The 10,982-nt window shown below is 36.1% G+C and overlaps 1 protein-coding gene across 1 annotated transcript; it reads left to right on the plus strand.

The window, feature by feature from the left end:
• The first annotated feature begins 2,985 nt into the window (after positions 1-2,985).
• LOC121783541 (grpE protein homolog 2, mitochondrial-like) lies at positions 2,986-6,403 on the plus strand. Its single transcript, XM_042181640.1, has 6 exons — positions 2,986-3,203; positions 3,722-3,911; positions 3,996-4,183; positions 4,263-4,430; positions 5,719-5,847; positions 6,030-6,403. The coding sequence occupies exons 1-6, from the start codon at positions 3,072-3,074 to the stop codon at positions 6,111-6,113; spliced, it is 891 nt and encodes a 296-aa protein (XP_042037574.1). The 5' UTR covers positions 2,986-3,071; the 3' UTR covers positions 6,114-6,403.
• The last annotated feature ends 4,579 nt before the right edge of the window (positions 6,404-10,982 follow it).

Genomic DNA, 10,982 nt, shown 5'->3' on the forward strand with positions numbered 1-10,982 from the left:
ACATTGTGGTTGGTTTATTGGGCCCTTTCTCTCCACTACAAATTTTCTCTCTAGCAAAAGAATGAATCCCGATAACGTCTCTCTGAATACCGGCGAGTCAATAACCATAGCAAGTCCTAGTTTCCCAGTTCCCGAGCGGGAACCAATTCCCCAACGGCTACCCTCCCTTGCAAGGCCGAAACTACCCTCCCTACCACAACGGCTATCCTCCCTTTCAAGGCGGCTATGTTGGTGCCAGAAGACCGCTCAACCCCCCTCCCCCTACGGGGACAATGTCTTTCGGCATAATATGGATGGGACCGATCAATCACGCGATCCCATCTCGACGACCAATCTTATCTTCAATAACGACTCCTTCTTGTTGTTGGGTTTAGATCTTTATCTATTTAGGAGGATCCTCAGCCGAGGGCGAGGGTGAGAGTGAGGGGGAGGGGGGAAAGGGAATGCAACGATGAGCGAGTCGTCTTAGTATGAGGGTCGGTCCAAGAGGATGACCTACACTCTGCCTAAGTCGCTTGTTGTTGTGAACTGTTGGGTTGACATTTAGGAGGACCCGATTATGTCCAACAACCAGACAAAAGGAGGGTTTTGGGGCATATTGTGGCTAGATACACCTTAATGAAGTCTGAAGGGGAAAAGACCCACAACGGGGACCCACTCCGCAAACATTGGGAACAGATGAGGGCCGACATCACCTAATTCCACGACCACGACATCTACGAGAACAACCCTGATCGATGAGCAGCTACCAGAGTATGCATGACGTGAAAAGAACGGTCACTGAGATAGTACTCCCAAGGCGACATTTTCTCCTCACTTTAAGTACTGGGATGTCTGACAGATCCTGAAGGACGTACCCAAATTCTAGCTGGGGTTGGTGTTGAACACCCCGAAGCGGACAAGGCTTGGGGTCTCCGACAGCTACAACAGTAGCACCGAAGGTAACTCCATCGACATTACCGAAGATGTTGATCTGTTGTGTTCGCCTCCTACCCAGAGGCGTCCAATGGGCATTAAAGTGGCCAAGAGGATGGGGAAGATGGAAGCGGCCAACGGGTACTCGGATGCCCAATCGATGATGGGGGCACAAGATTTGTTGAAAAGTGTCAGAATCTAACAGATGAGAACGTTGTTCGAGCAATTAAAAGCCAAGGCCACCGAAACCGACCTGAGCATGAAGAGGGAGTACATTTCTCTCATCCCAGAGCTAAAGCGTGATTTGGGGATGCTTGACGCTGAGGATGTTGGGGATGATGCTGACGAGTGATGGAACAGGCTTGTAGATTTTTTTTATTATAATGAAATATGGTTTTTTCTATGTTTTTTCCTTCAATTTATTTTGTTTTATTATTTTAAATTTACTAAACATTAACAATTAAATTTAAAATAATTATAAATATAGTGATGTTGAAATTGAGATAGGCTGAGGATGGATTGGCTGTCCACTACTGTGAATGACCTAATGGATATAAAAGTAGGACTCACGTTCAACTAATTTTTTCTACCCACTTTTTTTTGAGTTGCACTTTTGGTTGAACACAGATTTTATTGCACAATTGGTAAAGTAAGAGAGATAGAAAAAAAATATTTAAATTATTATTATTAGAGAATAAGTCACATTTTATCAGAGAGAAAATATTTTTTTAATTAGATATTGCGTACCTTTATGGAGGAGACTATAAAGGAAAAATTGGTTACTCTTATGCACGAAAGGAGTAATTTCTTAAAACTGGAGTCGAAACAAGACAATCAATGGCGGATGAAATTAATAAATAAAGAAAAAAAAATTCAGTTCAGAGTTAAAGGCTTAAAGCTTCTGGTCGTTTCTAAACCTTACTCCACTCGGAAGGGATCACCTCACACATAGTATACTACATTTCTTAATACACTATTAAAATTTTGACAAATGGATCTCATTTTATGGAAATAAAAGTTATTGCATTCCATGTGGATTTTCTTTATAATAAAAAAATAAGGACTTCAATTCCAACTTTCCTAATATATCTTCTACTACACTAATACAAAAATAATAAAATTCAACTTTCCCAAATTTCATTAATTTTTAAAATTAAAATATAATAGAAATAAAATAAATAATGATAATAAAATTATATCCAAGTCGTATAAGATAGGATGTGCCTAGTATTTAACATTTAAAGTTATTTTGTACTTATTACAATATGTGCATTTTATAAATTAAGTTTGTATAAGTATCAATTTTATTATAACGAATCATCAAAATATTAGTAATTTAGTATTATTAATTTACGCAAAACTTGTATCAATTTTATTAAAATGAATCATCAAAATATTAGTGCTATTAATTTACACAAAACTTGTGTCATCGTGCATATGGCCTTTTCTATTGTTTTTTCAATTTTTATTATATTATTTAAAATATAATATAATATTTTTTTCCATTTTCTGTATAGCTCATAAGTATAAACAATTTTACTAGTATTCATTTTATTCAACGAATATTATTATTTCAGTTAATTATTAATACTTTTTAAATAATTTTTTTAAATATGGTAATTGCTCACAATTTTTATTACTACAATAGTATAAAATAGACATATGAGCAGTTTTTATAAAAATAAAAAGGACTAAAATTTCAATATTCTTATATTAATAAAATATGTTTAGTTCTTTATTTTCAATATAAAAAACAATGAAATTTGGAAAAATTGAAATTTTATTTTAGATTAGTGTAGTAGATGATGTATTAGGAAAGTTAGAATTGAAATCTTATTGTTTATTGATAAAGATAACTTTTATTTCCATAAAATAGATCAATTTGTCAATTTTTTAATAGTGTATTAAGAAATGAAGTGATCATTTCTGTACTCCACTTGGTTGAAAAGACGCCAACACCCCTGCTATCACTGCACCACAAATCGTAGTTTCATCGTATGTTCAGGGGCACTTACGTCAATATAACCAAGAAACTCCACCTCAATTCTCACTGCATTTCTTGCTGGACAATCCTAAAATCCCTCTAAAACCCTCTCTGCCTCCATCGCTCCACCGCCACCATCACCGGCGTTTGCCCAACAGCCTCCATTGCCGTCATGTCTCTTCGAAGGATAACTACTCGGTTATCAACATTCGCTTTAACTCAGTCCCGCAACTCGGGGCTCCTCTTCGGCCGCCGTGGAAGTAGGCAATTTCAAACTTCGTCCAATTACTTTGTTAATCATATGGTATGGTTCTTCTCTTTCCGCATTACGTTTTGACCGGTTCGTTTCTGTTTCAGCGGATGTTTTATGCGCATGTTTGCCTGGATTTTATTTCAATTTTCGCAATTTTGGATGGGTGAATATCTGAGATTGAAATAACTGTTAATCCATGCTCATTTATGATTGAATGTTGATCTGTTTCGCTCTATCGTTCGCTTAATACGCCACCAATATCGAGATGCGTGCAGTCTAGATTTGATTGAAACCCTGTCCATCATCTATCTGTGTCTAGGCAGTGACTTGTAAAAATTAACAGTGACCTGTTAACAAAAAAGAGGAGTAAAGAACAGCTTCTATCTCAGGCATACCAGGCTACATTATTGTTAGAGTTTAGAGATAGATACTGAAATTTTTTAAATAAACGGATCATATATGGCTTCTAATTGTGTGCTTTGTGTTGCATTGCTTTATAGATTCTAGTAAAATGGAATTTTACTGTGTGGACGTTAGTAGAATTGAGAGGTGCACTATTTCCATTTTAGGTGGTACCTGCTCAGGTTTCTTCGCTGCATCATTCTGCGTTGAGCTCAACAGGCTTTCAATGGTTCGGATTTTCATCATCTGCATCCACAGAGCCCAATGATAAGGAGACAATGGCTCATTCTGGAAATGAAAAGGAAATTAAGGACTCTAATGAAGCTTCTAGTGATACAGATGATAAAAGTGAATCAGGTCCTGATTTACCCATATATTTGGGACTTCTCAAAGCAGAATATATACTTACTAATTAAGTTGACTTTTGTGTTTATGATTCAGATTTGGAGAGTGAGCTTTCTAGAGATGAGCTGGTGAAACTTGTTGGGGAGAAGGAACAACTTCTGGTGAAAAAGCAGGAGGAGTTTGAACAAATGAAGGATAAGGTGTTAAGGTCCTTCGCGGAGATGGAAAACGTGAAAGAGCGTACAAGGCGTGAATCAGAAAACGTAAAAAAATTTTCCATTCAGGTATGTGTATTTGTTCAGGCGACGTGCTTTATGGGGACCTCTTTTTCCGGGGCTTAAGTGTCATTAACCCATGATGCAGAATTTTGCTAAGAGCCTTTTGGATGTGGCGGATAATCTGGGAAGAGCTTCTTCTGCTGCAAAAGGGGGTTTTTCAAAAGTTGATGCCCCTGAAGATGCAGCTGGAGCTGTTAAGCAACTTAAAACACTCCTTGAGGGTGTTGAAATGACTGAAAAACAGTTAGCAGAGGTATTTAAGTTTCTGATTCCTCATTCTTTCTGTAAATTTTCTCTGGTATGGATGTAAAGTGCTTTGCAAATTTATTGTTTGTCTAGCTGTACTTAGGAGGTGATTGTTGTGAAGAAAAGCAACTAGGCATGGATGGAATGATAATAAGAATGAGATTTGCTACAATTATAAAGCCAACTCAATAACTTTCCAATTGATCATTTTGTTTCTACTTAGAAATTGAATTTGATACTGTTCTTTTGTTCATTTATTTTCCTCTTGTTCATCCTCCCTTATCAATTATCACTTGAATGATAGTATTAATTATTTGTCAAACTTTATTAGTATCCACTGTATTTTATTTCTAATGTCGTGATTTTTTGATTTGATGGTATAATTAATGTATGATGTTGATGCCCACACTCTTTTATTTTCTTTATTTATCTTTTTGTGTGTATAGTTGTTTGGTTAAGAATAAGAGATAAGGACCATTTTGATAGGGAACTCATACAACACACCTCTTTCTGTCTTTTGTAAAGTTGCGATAACAGACTGGCCTAAAAAACCAAAACTTTAGGATTAGGACTACAAATTTATTACTATTATATTTCCACTAACCTGAACTGAGTAACCTGACGGCCTGATGGATCTATAAGTTCTGAATGAAGATTTTAGGCATGTTTATTGATTAATTTATCAAAATTTTTGCAGAGTATCTCTTGTAATATATGCATAATTCTGTATCATGTTAGATGACTTTCCACAATGCCATGAGGGAGTTTCTGGATTACTAGAAATTTCATAAAAAAGAAAAAACCAAAAAAGAAGAAATTGAACATGAATTTGTGAAAATGATTCTTAAAAGGGAATGTACTGTCATAAGTTAAATCATGTACTACTACTACTACATAATATCTACTTTGTTTGGAACTACTGTCGATTTGGAAATTTCTCGATCGGGTGAGTAACAAGAAATAGTTATTAGATGTACATCTTGTAGCCATGAATGGGGATATTCCTGAAACTCACACAGAGGTCAGCAAGTTCATGGTCTCATTGGACTATTTGATAAAGGAAGATCTTCCAATCTCTTCTACAAGTTTATAGTAAATGAATAGAAGCAACAGTATGCAGGCAGGAACTATCTCAGATTAATTTGCGACTATGATGCATGTGTACTTACTGTATTTGATTGTATCGAGTATCTTTCAGTTTCATTATTCGTTGGCATGTGCCTGATAGTGTATCCCATTATTAAGTGTTTTCTGCATGTAACATTGTTAATTAGCTAACTCTTTTCCATTTGCAGGTATTTAAAAAATTTGGACTTGATAAATATGACCCAACAGATGAGGAGTTTGATCCAGCAAGGCATAATGCAGTGTTCCAAGTACCAGATGCTTCAAAGCCGGCAGGTCGTGTTGCAGTTGTTCTAAAGGTATCTGAAAAGCTGTGAAACAGTTGCATGCACTCGGTCTCACAAAAGATATACTACTGCTTATTTCAGAAAGCTGGAATAGAAACATCTGGGAAAGGGTTGCTATTATTAGTTTCAAATAGTAAATTCTGTTCTAGCTGTTGATCTTTCCCTCACTTATGCCTCTTTGGCGCCTTTTTCAGGCTGGATACGAGCTGCATGACCGAGTTATTAGGCCTGCCGATGTTGGTGTCACAGTGGCTGCGAACAATGAGGAAGCCGAATAAGGATGCAATGCATAGACTTCGAAGGAAAGAAAAAATGATCTACTGTTATACTCATTTGGATGCATTCTTCAACCTATCTAGATAGAAATATTTGCTTAGTTTTCTAAATTTTGTGTGCGCGAATTCACAGTGCTACTGAAATTTTTGTAGTGAAGAGAGAGGCGTAGAAGGATCCGGTTTTGGGTTGTTTCTAGTGCTTGTATAATTGAATGCCCCCATTTCAAAATTGGGTGTTAAATTCTGCAACTTGTATAACGTGAGGGATGATGGTGGTAGAGATTGGTTTTGTACGCTGTGGGATTATAATTAGGATCTCTCTTGCAAAATACCATCTTGATTTGCATCAGATAGGATACATTTGATACTATGAAATTGAATTATTGGTTTGAACTTTGAAATTGGAGTCTTCAAATCTGGATTTGAATTCCAATTTCAAATCCTTTTACTTTATAAATTTTGAATTTTGATAATCAAATTTTAAACACTTGCGGCACACAGAACCATGTAGATTCATCTCCACCAAAAGAGGTCTTTAAATATATAAATTCAAAACTTATACAAATAAGCCCTAGAAGTCACATTGGAAAGAAAAAGGCATGAACCCTAAACTCTATACACAATAGCCCTAGCTTTGCAGAGGGGGCAGAAATTCTTGCCACAGCAGAGCCACCTCCCTACACAGAACCCGTGGAACTCATGGCCGCAGCTCAGAGCCGCAACGAGTCCTCTGCGTAGATGCTCCAGACATATGCAGCATTCTTCTTCTCCATCATCTTTATCATCAATGTAACGACGCTTCTCAAATAGAGAGAGAACGTAATCATTGAGTGGTTCGGAGTGGCGTTCGTTGAAAACCCACCATGCGTGCCTCAACATCCGAATGTAGTCGGGAAGAACTTGGGCGAGTTCTTCAGCCACGGCCCCGGTGGCTCCGAGATGAGCTATCTCGAGATTAACCGCATCTGCTACTCGAGTCTCTCTTTTCATCGTCCTCAAGTGATCATTTTTGGTCCATTGACGCCCTAATATCCTCCCAAGTTCAGGGACGAGCTTTCGGTTGATTACGTTCATTATCATATCCAGCTCCAGCTCATCAACAACGTTGCTCTTTTCTCCATCATCTTCATCAATGTCTGGCTGCCCTAGTATTCTCTCCATTAAATTTGTGAATACTAGGGTTTATGTTAGAAGAAGGAATGGTGCCCTTTTTATAATGGGAGTGTAAAATAATTACGAATAAAATGTTTGTGTAATTGGAAATGCATGGAAGATTTACATATAAGTAAAATAATTACTAATAGAATTTTTGTGTGATTGGACACGAAACGTTTCCATATAATTACTAATAGAATTTTCATATAATTGGACGAGAGATTTCCATATACCAAGGAAGATTTCCGTATAATAAAAAATGAATTCTGGACTCCTAAAATTTGATTTCGGAAAACGGCTTGATGAAGATGTAAATAAGCTTTGGGCCGAAATATATTGATGAGTCGTGCTGAGTATATTTTATATACAAATCGTTTATGAAAGAATAATAAGAGTACCAACGGGTCGTAGCGCAGTTGGCAACGCGGAGCTATCGTGACTTGGTTCAAATCCCGTTACCTGTTGGGAGACTTTCGGCCTTAATCCACAAACCCGATCGAGCAGGATTACTCTGATTCCGCCAAATGTGAGTTCGTTACACCTATGGTCAAACAAAAAAACAAGAATTATAAGAGTGTACATATAGTTTTTAAAAACAAATTTTTTCCATGAATTCTGAAATTGACAAATATTAATCCAAAAAATTCGGGTACCCGCGGATACCCGATCCGAAAATAATTTCGGGTATCCAGTCCCGATTGTGGATTTTTAAAATATTTTTTTAATTATTTTTTAAGAAAATTAACTACAAAATTTTAGAAATACAAACTTATAGTTCGAATTTGATACAAACTTGAAGTAGTTCGAGTTTAAGATAAAAAAACTACTACAAATTATTAGAAATAAAAAATTCATATCATTCATCCATAATAAACTTCACAATTCATACCTTAACCTAAATGTGACTTAAGGGTGAAGGATTTCGGGAGTACATTTGATTTTTTAAATAATAAAATAGATAAATAATTTATTAAATTTAAAAGAAATTTAAAAAATCGAGCAATTCGGGTACTTTGGGTATACCCGATCGGATATCGGGTTACCCGATACCCAATAATCCAAAAATCCTATACCCGAACCCGATCCCGAAACCCGAAATATCGGGTATTGGATATCCAATTACATGATATTTCGGGTTCGGATATCGGGTATCCAATTCCCGATATCCATTTTGACAGCCCTAAATATTATGATAAATTTTGATCCAATTTCCAATTTAATAAAAGGATGTGGAAAATGGGGTAGACATTGTTTTTTATGATGTTATAAATGTTTTATGATCTTTTTTTTGGAAAAAAGGTGATATGGCACTGGTAACACGACTCTTCTACCACAAGCAGAGAAAAATTGGAAATGATGCGTCTAAAATAGTACTCCATCCATCAGTCTGCCACTATGTGTCCCATTTTAATATGACATCGGGTTTGAGTTTTAAGAAATGTGAAAAAAAATGAATTGAAAAAGTTAATAATATTATAATAAAATCTGAGTAAAATGAGTTATTAGAAGGTGAGATTCGCTACTAAAAGTACAAAATTAAAATGGAATAATAAATAAGGGATATACCAAAATGAAAATCTAGGACGCACAGGAGACGGAGGGAGTAATCCTTAAAATTTTCATCTCTAGCAGCAATCGAAAGCCTCATCGCCTTCACCACCTTGCAAAACTACGCCGTCGGGCTCTCCCGCCTCATCCATCTCATGTAAAATAACGAAATGAACGATTTCTATAGAAAAAAAGAAGAGGGAAATAAATAGTATTATGTTTCTTAAAAAAAGAATAATTGAAAGAGAATACTCTCTACTAAATACCTAATACAGTGCGGTTCGACTCACTTAATATGACTTCGGAATGATGGACAATGAAAACCTATGAAGGAGTTTATAATTTCATTCGACTGATCTGATTATACAGTTGTGTGCGTAAATATTACATGGGCAAAATCGTCATTTTGTGTAGTGGACTGGAAATCCAGATCAAAATCCTTGTATGTGAATGAAGCTAAGTAACTCGGGGATTATTTTTTTTGGTATTTTCAAGATTATTGATTTAGTCTGATAATTTTTTTTTGGTCATCATTTTGCAGCTCCAATAAGCAATAGTAAACAGAGTAAATGATTCTTATAAGTAAAAGGTACTACTAATGTTCTCTGATTTCAAAATTCTTGATTTTAGTAATAAAATCTTGATTTAAAGATTCAAGTTTACACAAAATTCAGCATTTTTCATTCATTAGTAGAGTAGAGAGTACGGTACTTGAAAGGTGGAGAAAAGAGCTCGCGGAAAGAAATGGATTTAGTGATATGAAACTAAAGACTTCGATTTAATTTGGACCTTATATAATGGGATAGGGAAAGTTTTTCACTATGTAAAAGGTATACAATTTGAGAGTACTGGAACAATTCTTATAAAATAAAAATTTGAAATCATTTTTTGAAGAACTAATTACCGTGTATCTCAGGTAACTTTTTAAAATATTAATTTATTCTATAAAATTTGAAATTGAAATATATTATAATGAACTTTGATCGAGTTCCTAACTTCACACCAATTTTTAAATTATTAAAATGATATGAAAAATGAATATACTTTTTCAGGGTGTGATAAATGACTTATTGTATTTCTTAAAAATAAGTGATTTATATTAATCAGGATTCAAACATAGTCACTCTCTACAAAATGACAAAGCAAAAGAAATAAAATTGTACTTCACTTGCTTGCTCCGGTTATATGCTTCAAAGTTATTAATACTTAGTTAGTCGCATATATAAATTGGTTAAAAGTTTATTTTATGTTAATTTTGTCATGGGAGATGTTGCAATTTAGACAAGTCTAATTTTATTTGAAATCATCAAATACTAAGTACTCTAGCTATTGAGTTTAGTAAACTACACAACATAGTTTTGAGCTCACTTAAATCGGCGTACGACAAAGATAATATGCCCGTAATAATTGTAATGTCCACTATTTCTCACCAATCGTGGAGGTGGACCTTAACTATGCATCGACGCCGGCAAACAGGGGCGAACGCATAAATGAACATTAGTAAGAGCATCTCCAATGCACGGATGTCTCACTCGGACATTCACTAGGACTTCCCAAAAACACCTTCTGCCACGTCACTAGGACTTCCCATCCCACTGCCACGTCACTAGGACTTCCCCTGCACAATCCGCCCTTCCCATCGCCCTTCCCACTAGGACTTCCCGCAATAAAAATAAATAAATACCGGACGTCCGACCCGGACGTCCGCCCGCCCGTCGCCGCCCCATCCTTTCTCTATGTGGGTCCGCCCATGTCAACAGGACCTCAATACAGCAGACTACGCATATAAATATGTTAGTCACTCCATGCATTTAAATGCACCATTTCTCTGCATACATAGTTTTGAAGCTCTCCTCTTGGCTTTGGCTTCCTCCAGTTCGCCGGAACTTGTTCTGTGCGCAGGTGCTACAACGAGCAAAACAAAGCTGATGACATGCCTGATCCGAGAGCAGTACCGGAGCGCATCTCGTCTTGCACGTAGACCTTCCCTGACTGACTCAACTAAATTATGGTTTTCTAGTTTAGTACGATTGTTTTTTAGGTTACTTTTTGTGTGTACTTCTTCCTTTTGTTTTCCTTTGGGTTGTATTAACAACACGAATAGCTTATACTTTGTGATGAATGTTGATTTCGATTGGAATTTGGGCATGTTGATAATGTAATAGAAGA

This window comes from Salvia splendens, chromosome 21, assembly GCF_004379255.2.
Source record: "Salvia splendens isolate huo1 chromosome 21, SspV2, whole genome shotgun sequence".
In the NCBI taxonomy this organism is placed as follows: domain Eukaryota; kingdom Viridiplantae; phylum Streptophyta; class Magnoliopsida; order Lamiales; family Lamiaceae; genus Salvia; species Salvia splendens.